This window comes from Protomyctophum bolini (genome assembly GCF_963924005.1).
Source record: "Protomyctophum bolini genome assembly, chromosome: 14".
NCBI classification, from domain to species: domain Eukaryota; kingdom Metazoa; phylum Chordata; class Actinopteri; order Myctophiformes; family Myctophidae; genus Protomyctophum; species Protomyctophum bolini.
Window position 1 is genome coordinate 5,827,415 of NC_137875.1, and position 16,893 is coordinate 5,844,307.

The following is a 16,893-nucleotide window of genomic DNA, read 5'->3' on the forward strand; positions in this document are numbered from 1 at the left end:
CAATCACACAGTCAAGTACAGCTACAATATAATGACACTTGACATTATCATCTAGCTGGTTCTGCCTAATTAATAATCTGGTGACAGGCAGTCAGTAGATACTCACTGCGTTGACTTAGTGTTCTTCATTAGATATTCATAAATCTTTAAGCCGTTGTGTGTTGAGAGGGTTACAGGAATAGATCTGGGCTGTTGGAAGAAAGGCTTAAACCTGCTAGAAGCAATAATGTCAAATTTTTTAATGACCTTTATTTTTATTATTTTCTTTGGTATTCAGACAGCCAGCAATGGGTAGAACGCTCCCCCCCCAAAAAAAGTAGTCTCTGTTACACATCTAGGGGCCGCAATCTGCATTCAAAAAATGTCCTAGAAGCTTTGTCATTGGTCGATTTGCCTGTCTGTTTCCTGATTGGTTAGTCATTGGCTGCGACCGGGTTTTTTTTTTGTGACAAAGCTTCTAGGAACATCTTTGAATGCAGATTGTGGCCCCTAGATGTGTGTTTTTTTGGGAGAGTCTTACTCATTGCTGGCTGTATGAATGAATACCAAAAGATAATAATAAAAAAATGTCATTAAAATGTTGAGAAATATTGCTTATAGCAGCGTTAAGCCTCATATACGTATACTTTGTAGTGCAATGGTGACGCTTGCAAAATAACATAAGAATGTTTTATGTAAGAACATTTAGCGTAAGAAATTTTAAGTTTTAACGTAAGAAAATGTAACGTAACATAATTTGACGTGACACGACGTGACTTAACCCATTCTGACCTGAGATCAGATTCATACGAGGTTTCCACTGGACACACACTGGTCTGATTAACCCATTCTGACCTGAGATCAGATTCTAAAAATGTCAGTCGTTCTTTGATTTTTGCAAAAATAGCAGACCTACAAGCTCGTAGCGCGCCACTCGGTGGCGCGCTACGAGCTTGTAGATCTGCTATTTTTCAATAGCTAAAGCATGACATGATGCTAACACCAAAACGGGTTCCCGGTCAGAATGGGTTAACATAACATAACATGTAACACATGGCATAACATCCATGTAAATTAAGCCTTACTTTGGCTGTCGCTTCTTTGATTGACAGATTCAATGCCTGCTCCTGATCCTGGAGTCTGAAAAGAGAGAGAGAGAGAGAACAGAAGAATATCACAATAACACCGAGCCAGATGTGATCTGGCAAAGCTCTGAGAGGTGCTTCATGTTTAATATGTAAATGAACAGTTAATTGCACGGAGCAGTGAAATCCAAACAGTACATATACACACCCAATTAATTCTCCCTCGATTGGCGAGATTTCAGGATACCGAGGCCATAAAACTGTAAACTTCATTATCTGTTATAACTTAATACGGTAGTTACACGTCATGTCTGAAATTGTCTGTCTACACTTTGGTAAGAGTTGAAATTGGATTAAGTAATATGAGGACATCTTTCTTTTGAGCTTTTGATAAGGCCTGCCTGGCAGTTGGCTAAATACGAGTTGAACATGTTTTGGATCTGTTTAAGTTTTACATTTCTTGGAGTGCATACTTAGTTTAGACTTTAGTCATTGGTTAGGTATAGGTGTGCTGCCCCGTGGCAGGTTATAGGTTCAGGGTGAGGGTTTGAGATAGGTTGTAGTTGTAGGACTAATGACTGGTCTAAACTAAAGGCTCATAAATAGTCTGGATTTTCGGTGGTGAGGTGACCACCGAACTACAACATGACGTCACTGAGCCGCGGTGAAGAGCAAACCACCGCCACCGCTCCAGCCCTTCTCTCTGTTTTTACTCACCACCGCTCAACGTTATTTCAGCTCCGGTGGTCAGCTCACCACCGGAGCGGTGGTCACCTCATCACCGAAAATCCAGATATGAATAGGCCTTAAGTATGACTAGTCTAAACCAAAAACTGTCTAAACTAAGTACTGCACCCCATTTCCTACGTAGATCATTATACGAGACAATCTATCTGAATACGGTATAAATAAAATGTATAATTATTATTGTTCAATTTAAATGTATTAGTATCTCTAGGGCTGCATTAGCCTGGTTATGTGCAATGTCAGAAATTGCTTGCTTACGTAATTATGCAAACATGTAAAAGAAAAGCCATCATTAACCCATTTTGGGTGGGAACCCCAGTCTTGGTGTTTTAAGCATTGCGTTACACTTTAGCTATTGAAAAATAGCAGATCTACAAGCTCATAGCGCGGCAGCTTGTAGGTCTGCTATTTTTTTTAAACCGTGAAAATGTAGTGCAAATCTTTGAATATATATTCTTTCAGAGCGAACGTTTTTAACTCAAATCTTTGCTTCTGGGGAGGTCCCTGGAACAACATATTTTCAGATGGGGGTTGTGGCCAATTACATATAGTTCCTGGGGTCCTTGACGTGAAATATTGAGCACCACTGATATAGAAACATGAGGTATTTCAGAAAACTGACATGATTTAGGATTTAACCCATTCTGACCTGGCACCCATTTTGGTGTTAGCATCATGTTATGCTTTAGCTATTGAAAAATAGCAGATCTACAAGCTCATATCGCGCCACCGAGTGGCGCGATACGAGCTTGTAGGTCTGCTATTTTTGAAAAATCGAAGAACGACTGACATTTTTAGAATCTGATCTCAGGTCAGAATGGGTTCATCAGACCAGTGTGTGTCCAGTGGAAACCTGGTATGAATCTGATCTCAGGTCAGAATGGGTTAATCAGGCCTAAATGGGTTAAGATCACAAGGTAATAACAAGAAAACCAAAACGCATTAGTAAACAGAAAAGAGTGGAGCATGAAATTCATCACACTCAGTCTGAAACAGACAGTCCCCCTGAGGCGCGACTAATGCACAGTACAATCCAGCGTGTTAAAACCCACTCAGAGAGAGGGTGCAAATGGAACCGTCAAGCGTCCATTTGGTTCCACTGGGCCCATAAATAATAATATCATAACAGTCAGTCAGATGGCACCACCACGGCACTGCTGTTGGGTAAAGTAAACTAACGTTCAGCCTAAACACGCATGACAGCCGAGCAGTGAGACGTGGAAAATGCAGATCACCTCTTGTTCTAATACCGGTGACACCGCTGGGAATTACACCTCGGTATTAGCCCTTTAAGACCCGGGACCGGATTCTACAACATGGCTTCTAAAATCATGACAGTTTTCTGAAAAACCTTATGTTTCTATATCAGTGGTTCTCAAACTATTTCATGTCAAGGACCCCAAACATTATATGAAACTGGCCGCCGACCCCCATTGAAAATATGTTGTTCCAGGGAACTCCCCAGAAGCAAACATATGAGTTAAAAACATTTGCTTTGGCCTGGGCCGTGGCTCAGCGGTCCAGGCACCTTAATTGGCTGGTAATCCAGTCTGGCAGTGTGCCGCGGGTTCGACTCCCGATCCCGACGGCCTTTACTGCATGTCACCCCCCCATCTCTGTTCCCCATGTCCTGTCAGCCTACTGTCTGTCCCTCCATAAAAAATAAGGTGTAAGCCACAAAAAAAAAAAGAAGTTTTCTTTGAAATAGAATTTCAAGCTATGAGCTTTTATCTTGATCTGCTATTATTTTTCAACAGCTGAAGTTTAATAAATGATGGTTATAAATTATGGTTCAAAGCTAAAAAAAGGTGACACAGATGCCTTCCAGGTCTCGGTGGGTTAGAGACGAGTGTCACGCGTTGATGAAGGGGTGCGATACAATCAACACGATGACCCAATGCATGACAACCTGGAGAGAGACGTACAGCTGAATATAATATCCAATCTCAGGCCGCAATTTCAATCAGACGCTCGCTTCTGCATTCCAGTCTGAGGTGAGGACGTGTCAGATATCAAATTATGCCACAGATGGCGGGTCACGCCGCTGAGAAGGCGATAAGTACAATTTACATATATTTCTAAACCCGGCGGAAGCAGAAGAAAAGGGCTTTCCGTCGGCAGCGGATGCTTGCCAGGCCATTAACCCATTCTGACCTGAGATCAGATTCATACGAGGTTTCCACTGGACACACACTGGTCTGATTAACCCATTCTGACCTGAGATCAGATTCATACGAGGTTTCCACTGGACACACACTGGTCTGATGAACCCATTCTGACCCGAGATCAGATTCTGAAAAATGTCAGTCGCTCTTCGATTTTTCAAAAATAGCAGACCTACAAGCTCGTAGCGCGCCACTCGGTGGCGCGCTAAGAGCTTGTAGATCTGCTGTTTTTCAATAGATAAAGCATAACATGATGCTAACACCAAAACGGGTTCCCGGTCAGAATGGGTTAACCCATTTAGGCCTGACGTCAAAATAAAATAAAGTCTTCTGAAAAGATATATATTCAAAGATTTGTTGCCGCATTTTCACGATTCTTCAAAAATAGCAGACCTATACAAGCTCGTAGCTATGAGCTTGTGGATCTGCTATTTTTCAATAGCTAAATTATAACATAATGTTTAAAACACCGAAAGGGGTTCCTGCCCAAAATGGGTTAACGCATTTAGACCCGAGGACGATTCTAAAATCAAATTGTCTTCTAAATCCTACACAGTTTTCTGAAAACCTCCATGTTTCTATGTCAATGGTGCTCAAACATTTTCATGTCAAGGACCTCCAAATATTATATGTAATTGGCCGCCGAACCCCATCTGAAAATATCTTGTTCCAGGGACCCCTCAGAAGCAAAGATTTGAGTTAGAAACGTTCACTCTAAAAGAATATATATCTTTTCAACAGTTAAGTATACATAATGCTTAAAACACCAAGAGGGGTTCCCGCCCAGAATGGGTTAACACCAGACAATATGATGCAAAGTATTCATTTGCATCCGAGGAAAAGCCATTAAAATTCAAAACAGGTTCAAGTAGGTGAGAGGGAGGATGATCGCAGGAGACGCATGGATTAAAAGGAGAAAAAGAGAAAAGCGGAGATGAGATCAAACTGTTTTGACACTTTCTCTCTGAAACTGCAAATAAGCACTCTTGAATCGTTTGCCAACGTTTCTCTGTGGATTTCTCTGGCTATACGTTGTCGACGTCACACCCTAAAGACAGGACATTTGCTTTCTTTTTGCTCCCTGCAGGCAAGTCGCTTGAAATTATGGGCCCCATGACAACATACAGTGGAGAACAATAACAATATTAATCTTATTATCATCATTATTGTCATCACACCCGTAAATTATGGTAACAACTAACTAACGACAAGCAAATAGTAAACATGTCAGGAAAGGTTCTCGGTTTGATCCCTGGCTCCCCTGAAGTGTCCTTGAGCAAGACACTGAACCCATAACTGCTCCCAATGAGCAGGTTTGTGTTGCAGGAGGAGGAGAGGACAGTGACACTGGAGAAGCACGGACATTTAGAGCCTTTTATTAGGTACTGGTATACAGAACGACTAACGTTTAGACCTGTGCGGTCTTCATCAGTCACTCATGACTCTGATGATACAACAAATTGCTTGTTGTATGCTACAAGGAAGGATATACAAAAGCTCAATAAAAATGGCTTTGATTGTACTTGCTGCCAAGAGCTCACGGTTCAAGAAGCTGACACAGATAACTCCCCGATAACCTCCCTTAATCCCCCGATGAGCATCTAATCTATCTAATACCTCATAAGAAAATCATCACAGGAAAATCCAAGGGTTTCACTGTGATCCGTACACATCAAGCTCCACAGGAATAGAAAGACAACGGATTGGTCAGTTCAGTTGATTGCACAGTTATGTCACATATCCTGGTCCCCGAGTAAGAAGTGAACCACTGTTAACCCTGAAAACAGACGGTTACACCCGAGGTCACCTCGCTTACCCTCAAACCCAGCTTCATGGTACAGTACACGCCCCAAGGAGAACCAGGACATGTTGGACGACTTTCCCTTGGGCAGTGGTGGATTCACTCACCATTCACTCACCATTTTTCCAGACCCACAGGGGTCCGGATAGCCGCCGCTGCACTGCAATCGGTGCCACGCTATGAGCTTGTAGATCTGGTGTTTTTCAATAGCTAAAGTGTAAAACACCAAAAGGGGTTCCCGCCCAGAATGGGTTAAACAGTGTTGCAACTTCAGCCCCGAATCAATCGTTCCAAGTTTACCAAACTATAGGTGTGAAAGTAAAGTGCACTGCAGGAGAATGATGACGCACACACTGTCGCACAGACCACCTCCGCTCTTTCATGGGGAGGGGACAATGACCTTTGAGCTTGACCGTGATGTAGACAATGCTGAATCGTGAACTATGTTGGCCCAAATTCGAGGCGGCAGAACACTGAAAACCCTGAGCTTCCACCTTGACCTCGAGGGCAGAACGGTGAATGCTGCAAACGTGTTCATTCTATGTTGTTATTGAAGCCATCCTATGAGGTTTCATTCGAAACAGACCCCAATGAAGGCAGAGCCAAGACAACTGACAGATTGATATGATAGAAGTACATAATCTGAAGCCTCTATGGAATCTCTTGTCACCAATTTATTGGTGGCATCAGTGCAGCTTTATTTTAAACCTATACTAGCCTCATGTGCTCATATTTGTACTAGATTATTCAGTGATACTAGAATACTGAATGAATCATGTTTTCTTATCATAATTTGACATTTCACTATTTCATAATGGCAACTGACACACTTCAAACCATACCAGTAGGTACAATGACAAGAAAACTAACCTTGAAGTCCCATTTGTTTTTAATGAAAAGAAAATGCTATACTATATAGGTTGACACAAACTTTGACCTGATGGTCAAAATGTAATTTCTCCCTAGAGCAAGCAGGCAGGCTCTATCAGCTCAGTGGTGAACTAATCTGGGTTCAAACCGGGGGTAGAACAGAGAAAAGACAGCAAAACGTAGCATTTCTCTTCAAACTCATGGTTCTCTAGCAGCCCCGTGTGGCCTTTAACAGTACTACAGGTAAATATCAGCAGCAAGCTTTCAAACATGTTTGGGGTCATTTTTATGTCGCTTTGATTAATTTTTATTAATTTAATCTGGCACGCCCCCCTTTCCTAATCAAGCCCATTGTAACTTCAAACTCCATCTTAACCATGATTACATGGACTCATTGGAAAGTGATGTCTGATGACTGATAGTGTCCTAGTTATTATTAAGTTTTTTAATTTTCAAAAACAATTATAAAAACAATAAATGAAAAAAGTAATTGAAAGAAAACACGGCCTTTATCGTTTTAGGGGCGTAAGAAGGACGAGATCAGTCAGCAGAACCAGAACCAGGGACGGGTGTTTCTGATGAATCCATCATGGCGTGTCTGATAGAATTAACCCATTTAGGCCTGAGATTTGTGCCGCATTTTCATGATTTTTCAAAAATAGCAGACCTACAAGCTCGTAGCGCGCCACTCGGTGGCGCGCTATGAGCTTGTAGATCTGCTATTTTTAAATAGCTAATGTATAACATAATGCTTAGTTAAAACATCAAAAGGGGTTCCCGTCCAGAATGTGTTAACATCAAATATCTAAATACTGAAACAAGCAACTTGAAAAGTGTCTCTGGGGTGTTCACAAAAGCCTGTATAGACGTTAAAATAATCCCAAACTTGTTTGAAAGTGAAATAAGTAAAATAACCCATTAGACAACACGGTACCACAATAGACACAAGTTCCCAGGACTTTTTTGTGTTATCCTTTTAGAGTTTAAAGTCTGACTGACTGCATTACGACTTATAAAGTACTAAAATCAATCAAAAACCACCAGCATTTATTAAGCAGTTAAATCTATAGCATGGTACAGTCGAGTCCCTGGTACATATTTATTTATAAAACTTATTTTTGACATTTTCAACGTAGCAAAAGTTTGCTCACAATGTGTACGAGCAATCCAGCACATTGTGAGCTTGAGGTTCAGCAATTTCCACTAGTCATCCATACAACAAACTAGCCAACGATAGTAGTAGGGATTAAGTGTTCCGGTTTGTGTTTTTTTTGGTCTGTTTTGGTCTCCCCCATGTTGGTTTTTAGTCTCGCCAGTCGCTACGAGTTGGAATAAACTATGGATATACCAAACAAACTATTCCAAGACGTACTTGAAGAAAACGTGTCGGATTCAAGGCTTTTTTTTATTGGGGTAGGCCCTAAAATTATGATGCCCTTTACTTGATCACAGGGAACTTTGGCTATACTTCCGATTCCGGTTTGTGGTTTTCCTGCCTGATGACTACTTAAAACCAGTGACTACAACATGACGTGCGTTACCATCAGGCCCCCGACCGGAGCATGAACCTGTGTATGAATGCGTGTGTGAATCTATGCAAAGCGCCTTGGATAAAGACACATAATATAAATGCACCATTTTTAGTTTACCATTTTTATTTACCAACCTGAGCATGGAGGGCGAGGGGGTGACAGAGATCTGCGTGCGGTGCTGGGAGGTGATGAGGTCCTGCAGGGCGCGGCTCATGTCCTGGAGCTGAGGCGCGCTGCAGCTCCGCAGCACGGACACCTCCAGCTCCTCCGTCTCCTCCGTCTGGATCTGCTGCTCCAGGCTCTGGCTGCGCTGCTGCAGCTCCGACAGCCTCCGCTGGAGCTCCGCTATCTCTGCCTGGAGGTCACACACAAAGGAGTCATGTCAACGTCTCCGTTAGCGTTACTGTGACAGTACGTTTTTTAACAGCGGGAGACCAACGGCGAGCGTCGCTTGAATTTCATTGGCTATCGCCCAATCGCCCACTATCGCGATAGATTTATTCTTACCTCTCGTTGTTGTCGATCACATCTTTAGTGTTGTGGCTGTTGTTAGCTGCTACACACACATTCACAACAACATCCGGTCCGTCGGTAAAAGTGGTCCGGGCGCAATAAACGATGGGCATATTTTATGATTGGATTAAATAGGCCCGGGCCCTCAAGGTGTTAATGTTGTTTAAAGTCATTTAATGTGATCAAATGGGACTTTTCTGTGTAGACTATACTTTCTGTCAAGGCCAGAAAGTAGTTTTTTGCCACTCAGTAGGCGTTCCTGCATAACCTCCGGGTTTGATGCTGATGTCACGCGCATACCCTCTATTGAAGTTCCGCAATGAAAATAAAGTCATTAGAAGTTTACCAGGTCTCCTTTTCCTTCATCCAATAAGGATATGGTGTACTAAAATACATTAAATACATCCAATAAGGATATGGTGTACTAAAATACATTAAATATATACATAGCTCAAAGACAAAGGCTGATGAAAATCTACAGTGGAGCAAGCGGGCAGCGGTGGCCGAACGGTTTGCGGAGCGGTCTTGATATCGGAAGGTCGCTAGTTCGTATCCCCGGACCGGCACGTTAAAATGACCACTGCTGAAGTGCCCTTGGGACAAGGCATTGAACCTCTACCATGAAATGTTCTATGAGCAGGGCCTGGCTGTAAACAAGTTCTTGAGCTTAGTCCAGTTACCCTGGGTAAACATATAGTACCTTTCCTTTCCTTACCTCAACCAGATGTTTCTCCTGGACGAGGCGCTCTCTTCGATGTTGTGGAGCCTGGGCTGAGTCAGACTGCTCCACCGCAGCAGGCTCTGAGCCCTCCCTGGTGTCCACCGCAGCAACACACACACACACACACACACACACACACACACACCAAACTTTTAGGTTATTTGCATTCATTTAATATCCCGTTACCCTAAACTTATCATCATAAATGACCTACCGGTAACCTTAATCCTAATCTTAACTCTAACCAACAGGGCAGCTCATTTAAATATGGCTTCTCCATTCATCAGATCTCTGCTTCTCTCACTGCTTGCTACACTGCTGAGTTTAACCGTATTCAACTGTATTCCATTTGTTGCAATAAATGTTTAAATCTACTTCTGATTCCTGATTGAATATGCATGCATTTGTTGGGTACCAAAGACATACCAAAGACTCTAAAAATGCGACCCAGTGCTTCCCTGCTTGGCACTCAGCGTCATGGGTTGGATTGGGAGTCCCTGGCTGTGACAATGTGTGACATACTAGCGCAGGGGTGGGCAACTGGCGGTCCGGGGGCCACATGCGGCCCCCACCTTCACTTAATGTGGCCCGCATGTTAATATCAGAATACTGATATAGTATTGATTTCAGCTGTTACAATTCCAACCCCACTTTAATTACTTCATGAATAGTATTAAATGACTAGTACTAAAATGTTATTGTCTTTTTATGTCCAATGTAGTTATGTTAACAGTTCATAAAGTTAACATAACTATAACTAAATGCATTTTGAAATACAATAAAAAAAGGTTACTTTTGGAGGATTCCAATTCAAAAATAGCAAAACATTATTCAGGTTTTCAATTCAAATAGAGCAAAAATAGCTGCTCTACAAGCTCAAAATGCGTCACATTGCGACACGTTTTGAGCTTGTAGATCGGCCATTTAAGTATTTTTTGCTACGACAGTAATATGCACAGTGGCCCTCTGGAGTGAGTGTGGAAATATATTGTCCCTCGCCATCGTCACAGTTGCCCTGCACCCCAGTGCTAGCGTCCTGTCCAGGGGGTGTACTTGTACCTCAAGCTTCCTCACGCTACGGAAACAGGAGAAAGGCTCAGCATGGCTCATGGCAAGGCTTGCTTATCTTATGGCTTGATGAAGACAGACATGCATAACAGTATGTATGCATGGCACGCGTTGTTCTGGAGCAATAGCAACATTCCATCAGAACACACACACACACACACACACACACACACACACAGCCATGGCCCCACCTGACTTCCTTCCTGCTTGCAAGAGCTATTTCTGTGAGCTCTCCCTCGTTTGCTGCATGCATTACTGACTGCTCTAACATTATCCCATTCTGGACGGTGAACCCCTTTTTGGTGTTTTTAAGCATTATGGTATGCTTTAGCTGTTGAAAAATAGCAGATCTACAAGCTCATAGCGCGGCACTCGGTGCCGCGCTATGAGCTTGTAGATCTGCTATTTTAGAAAAATCGTGAAAATGTGGGCGCAAATCTTTGAGTATTATATTCTTTCAGAGCGAACGTTTTTAACTCAAATCTTTGCTTCTGCGGGGAGGTCCCTGGAACTACATATTTTCAGATGGGGGTCTGCGGCCAAATACAGATAGATCTGGGGGTCCGACCTTGACATGAAAAAAGGTTGAGTACCACTGATCATAGAAACATAAGGTTTTTCAGAAAACTTTTAGGATTTAGAAGACATTTTTTAAGAATGGTCCTCGGGTCTAAATGGGTTATGTTCCACTCTACAACACTATATGGACACACATGACAGTATGGGAATGGTTCATGACCGCTGACTGCTATAGAGAAAATAAACATGAATCTCTGTCGACAGACGTCATTGTCCTAGAAGGTATATTTGTCTTGGACACGGCACTACTGTAAATCAGAATAATAATAAAAAACAGTGCACTTTGCGGTTTTCAGCTATGAAAGTAAAAATGTAACAAGGAACATATATTTCCTCCAATCAATACTGGAATATCTAATGCATCGGAAATGGCTGAACGACAGAAGAAAGCCGTCATCATTAGCAAGTTAGCAACAACTTATAGTAAAGAAACTATGAAAGTGTTTTTGCTCACTTTGGCTGGCTGGGTGACTTACCTAGGTTGATTGTAGTTTGTCCTCTGGAGGGCGCTGTGCACTGCCTTTCTGAGACGTTCGAGGAACAGAGCCACGCTGGGCTGTCTGGAGGGAAGACCCAGGTTCAGAGCACCTCTCTCTCTGCACAGCTCATCTAGCTTCTTGCCAAAACGCTCCGCTGCAAAAACACATTTGGCTACAATGTTAACAACAGTCAGGAGGGAAACAAGCCCTCTCGCAAACTGTTAATAAAGTATTCAATCAATCAGTCGTAATAGATTCATTGATTGAATGACAGACAAGAGGACTTACAGGCATATAGATTAGCAACATAATGTCCTGTGTGGGAGATGGGAAAAGTGTCACCCAATGTTATATTTCCTTGAGACCTAGTTCTTTCATTGGTCTATATATATATACCATTGTTGACAGATTTTGAGAGAGAAATAAGCAACTAGGTCTAGAGACTCTAGAGCACATGAGCACTTTTAACCTATATACATTGGCTACAAGCACACAATGCATTGTGAGCTTGTAGATCTGCTATTAAAAATATTTAACACAAATATGGTACAGGGTCCCCAGGCACAAAACATTTTCAGATGAGGGTCAGTGGACAAATTACATGAAAATATTTGGTTTAAACTGGTATGAATAATAATTTAAACATTTGGATGCAAGCCCAAATAAGCCCAGTCGCTCATAATAAGTGGACATGGCAACACTGGTCTCACTGAGGCTAACCATAAACACAACCCACTTCTCCAGCTGTCACTGATTAGATTACATTAATTGGCACATTGCTCATTATTTAAACTGGATTAATGTACAAATTGTACCAGTGTTGTTTTCGTCGACTAAAACTAAGATGAAAAAAGTTCTTCGACTACCTTTTTTCACTGACGAAAACTACATAAAAACTAAGCTATGATGAATAAAACTAAGACTAAATATACTGACAATTTCGTCAACAAATAATAACTGGACTAAAATGTTAGGAAGGGACTAGTGTGTTGGCGATCCTGTATGGGTCATTTTACAATTGGTTGCATGCTGAAAAATAGCAGATCTACAAACTCACAACGCATCACGCTGCCACCCGTTTTGAGCTTGTAGATCGGCTATTTTCAGGAAGTGCAAAAACAGTCATTGTGGAGGCATCAAAATGCCAAAATGCATTTTAGTCGACTAAATCACCCGTAGATTTAGTCGACTAAAATCTTATGATATTTAGTCGACTGTCTGAAACTAGACATTCCGGGTGATTAAAACTAAATGGAAGCTATTCAAAAGACTATGACTAAAACAAAGACCGAAAACAACACTGCATTGTACACCATAATTAGCAGTTTGAAATGTATCGTGGCGCATAGGTACTGCAGTCACAATATCTAGCAGAAATATTAGAATACACTTTTTGTCAACCTTAAAAACATAAAGACTTTTCATAAATATTTATGTGGACAGAAAAGGTAAGACAGCGAACAACAACAACAACGTATGTTGACCCACATAATCACTGCAACTAAATAGTTCAAAGTCTCCAGGCAACGACCAGCAGATGTTGGTCTTTATTTCTGTCACAAAGTCCTTGGAAATGGGTCACTCCGACCCGCGATACATCCTGTGTGCAATACAGCGCAAATAAGTCAAAGTGTCCGGATAGAGTGGCTGATAGTTAACCCATTTTGACCTGACCTGACCTAAAAATGTCCTTCTACATCCTGACAGCTTTCTGAAAAAGCTGTTTCTATGTCAGTGGTTCCTTCGATTTAAAAAAATAGCAGATCTACAAGCTCATAGCGCGCCACTCGGTGGCGCACTATGAGCTTGTAGATCTGCTATTTTTCAATAGCTAAAGCATAACTTAATGCTAACACCAAGAGGCCAAAGAGAAACTCAGATTAACGCCTTTCATTTTTCACAGTGCCAAAAAGTCTGAAGTCCAAATTGGATTTGTGCTCTCCTCTCCCCGTTCACTCGCCAAACACAGAAAGATCAGCTGAATAAAACTGAAATAAAAAGGTGAAATCATTCTAATAAAAGCTGGATTCGTGGGAGATCAGACAGAAAAAACAGCAACAGTGGATACTAAGAAAGAAGAAAATGGTTAAATGAATACAAAACCTGTTTCGTCGACCAAAGAACTCACCGAAAGGTTTCAGTAACGACCACATAACTATCTCTGATTCCAGCAGGATAGTTAAAGTCAGTAAACAACCTCCCTCCAGGCTCTGAATAACTTCATTATCTTCATGTGCCCGGTTACACTTTATTACTTAAGGCTGCTCAGTAGGCTACTCTTGTATCATGACTGTATTTTTGTTATACTTTGCCATTATTATGTTTTTTTTGAGCATGCCACACTAATATTTCACCGCAGTGCACATACTTGTATGAGCACTTGATGAATAAACCCTGTTGAATCTTCAATCAGAATCAAAAGAGTCCGGTAAGCGCCCTTGTTTTCACTGTATATCAATATCATTTTGATTAAATTCTTGACTTGATTCTTGCTGCTCGTTCTTTGTGTGTGTGTGTGTGTGTGTGTGTGTGTGTGTGGGGGGTCTAAATATGATCTCAACAAGACAATAAGAAAAACCCCAAAGGCAATAATTGAGACTTGAGAGTGTCATATGAAACGTCTGACTCTGCAAAGATTGAAATAATTGAGACTTGAGCATGTCATATGAAACGGATGACTCTGCAAAGATTGCAAGCTGTATATTACTGACTGACAATATCAGTTGCTGTAAGTGTGATGACACAACAAATAAAACTACCCTCTGCCTCACATGCAATGAAACAACACCTCTCACTACTTAAGCAGAAGCTACAGAGCCTCTGAAGCCAGTGTTTCTCAGCCAGAGGATCCGAACGAACCCAAAGACGGCAAAAACACAAATGCTGAGAATTTAGAATCTTTAAAAAAGAGATCTTCTCAAGAACCAAACAAGACAAAAAAAAATCAGTCATTCACCTGTGTCATAGTCATCATCCAGAATGGCTTTCTGTTGGAGTCTTTGCAGCCTCAACATCATGGACTCAATCTGAGAGAGGAACAAAGTTTGAACAAAGGAAACTGTAAACAACAGATTACCAAACAGTCCAGACAGAGGGCAAGGGTTTCTTTTTTTTTTTTGTAACGCCACACAGGCACACAAAATAAGTACGAGTGCACTGGCTATCACGTTGAAAATGCACTTCCCATTGCAGTCAGAACTGCAGCATCACTCCCAATCTTCCGCCGTAGTAGACTCCATCATGGCCCATAGCACTTACCCCACCCCCTTAGATAGCATTTCTGTAGACTTAGATAGCATTTGATACAGACTTATGTTTGATACAGACTTATGCATGTTATGTAGACAGCACTATAATTGCATTGTATATTGTCATAGCACGTCATAGTACATATGTATAGCATAGTAGTATAGATGTATAGTTTATATGTATAGCTTCATTATATAGATATTCCACTGTTCCACACTTTCTTAGCTTACGCATGTTTCTTGATAAATGTTTTTATGTGATGTATTCCCATGCTTTTTTGTTCTTGCTTAATGTAAATCGCTATGGATTAAATGCCTAAATTGTAAATTGTAAAACAGTGGGGGGGAAAGGACACTCGTAAAGTATTTTACAATTAAATCTCTGGAGCCATTTTATTCTCTATCTGTGTCACCCCCGGTGAATTGATGAACCGATAGTCAAATTCCAGTAGTCATTGACAGTAGGCCTATACTGTAGTTCAGTCAGATAACGCACAAATAGATTTAACCAATATTTATTATAGAATCAGAACAAGTAAGTGTGCAATATTTATCTTGGCAGATTAGGCTCTGGCTGTGTGCACTGCAGACAGTGCCCGATCAGCAAATTTACATGGTTGTACGGTATGTAAGCTGTCCTGAGAGCAGACCTCAGACCAGCAAATTAACATTGGTGTATGTGGGCCTGTAGCATTTAATCTGCCCTGAGAGCAGCATTCAAAATCTGCCCTGAGAGCAGCAATTCAACATTGGTGTATGTATTATAGCATTGTATAGCAGACTGGGTAGTCATATTTTGACAGCTGTCATAAATACCATCAATCACACCTTAGAAAGCATGAGTGCCGTAACAGTGTTTTTTGAGGGGAGTCATATTTTGACAGCAAAATTCTAAGTATTGGACAGTATTAGGATGTTGATTTTCATTTTATATTCATCCTTAGGGCCCCAAATCACACCGTAGAAAGCATGAGTGTCTATTTCAGACACAAAGTGTTTTTTGACAGGGGGGGGGGGGTCATATTATGACAGCATAAACTACCTGTCCTAATTTGCAACGCCTCCCTACTTGGAGAACACGCTATCCTTACCTGTTCCACTCAGGTGTCCTGACCAACTGACCAACTGACAGGAGTTGTTAATGCAATTGCAGAGAACACCATAAGTGGTGTTAGTCAAGGCAGGATTTCAGAGAATGTGCTTATTTAAAGTGCTGAAGGCAAATCGTGTTAATTTATGGCATACCGGTACATGTTTTCTAGGGGTATTAAGGTCTGCTGAATCCAAATCTGCTGTATGCCAAACTCAAAAATGGATGCTAAGCCCTCAAAATGGACCATTTAAAGCCACCAACCTTTATGCCACCATTATGCTGAAACATAATAAAACGCCTATATTTTTGACTAAAGTGTCATTATGTATGACATTTATGTACCTGTACACAAGATGTAACAATAAAGCACAACCTTGGACCAAAGTTATGAGTGTCAATTTAACTCTCTAAGGGTCTACCATTTTGCTCTGCAACAGTCTTATATCGCACCCACCTTGGCATTGGTACGGTTGTTCTGGAGGGAGTCTTGCAGGATGACCTCGTACTTCTTCACTACTCTGTCCCAGCCCTGGTCAGAGGAGGCTGGGGTGGCGATGTCGTAGCCTGAGGTGGCAGAGGCTGGGATGGCGCTGTCATAGCCTGAGGTGATGGAGGCCGGGGTGGCGCAGTCATAGCCTGAGGTGGCAGAGGCTGGGTTGGCGCTATCGTAGCCTGAGGTGACGGAGGATGCCGAGGCTGGGGTGGCGCTGTCATAGCCTGAGGTAGAGGCAGTGTCTGAGTCCACCGACAGAGAGGACGTGACCTCTGTGTCCAGAGAGCAGGAGTCACAGTCGGGCAGGTCAGATGTAACGTCCCTGCCGTTCCACTGGCCTTGATCCTGCCAAAACTTCTCACCAAATGACAGCTCCTCGCTCTCGACTAATTGGCTGGCCGGTGCTGGTGCTGCTGAAGTGGGCTCTGATTGGTTAGGAATTAATAGTTTAGCTAGAGGCGGCCTGAGAGACGAGGATGCTGCTGTCGATTGGGAACTGGCCTTCGTTGATAGATTATCA

General features: G+C 41.9%; 1 protein-coding gene across 1 annotated transcript in view; it reads right to left on the bottom strand.

The window, feature by feature from the left end:
- disc1 (DISC1 scaffold protein) overlaps nt 1-16,883 on the bottom strand; it is a gene marked incomplete at its 5' end in the record, with an annotated part of 59,840 nt that extends 42,957 nt beyond the window's left edge. The window contains 6 exons of the mRNA XM_080782122.1: nt 1,065-1,119; nt 8,314-8,534; nt 9,408-9,504; nt 11,537-11,693; nt 14,496-14,565; nt 16,335-16,883. Coding sequence (XP_080638248.1) covers nt 1,065-1,119; nt 8,314-8,534; nt 9,408-9,504; nt 11,537-11,693; nt 14,496-14,565; nt 16,335-16,883 — 1,149 coding nt within the window. The remainder of the gene's footprint in view (nt 1-1,064; nt 1,120-8,313; nt 8,535-9,407; nt 9,505-11,536; nt 11,694-14,495; nt 14,566-16,334) is intronic.
- Between the last annotated feature and the right edge of the window lie 10 nt (nt 16,884-16,893).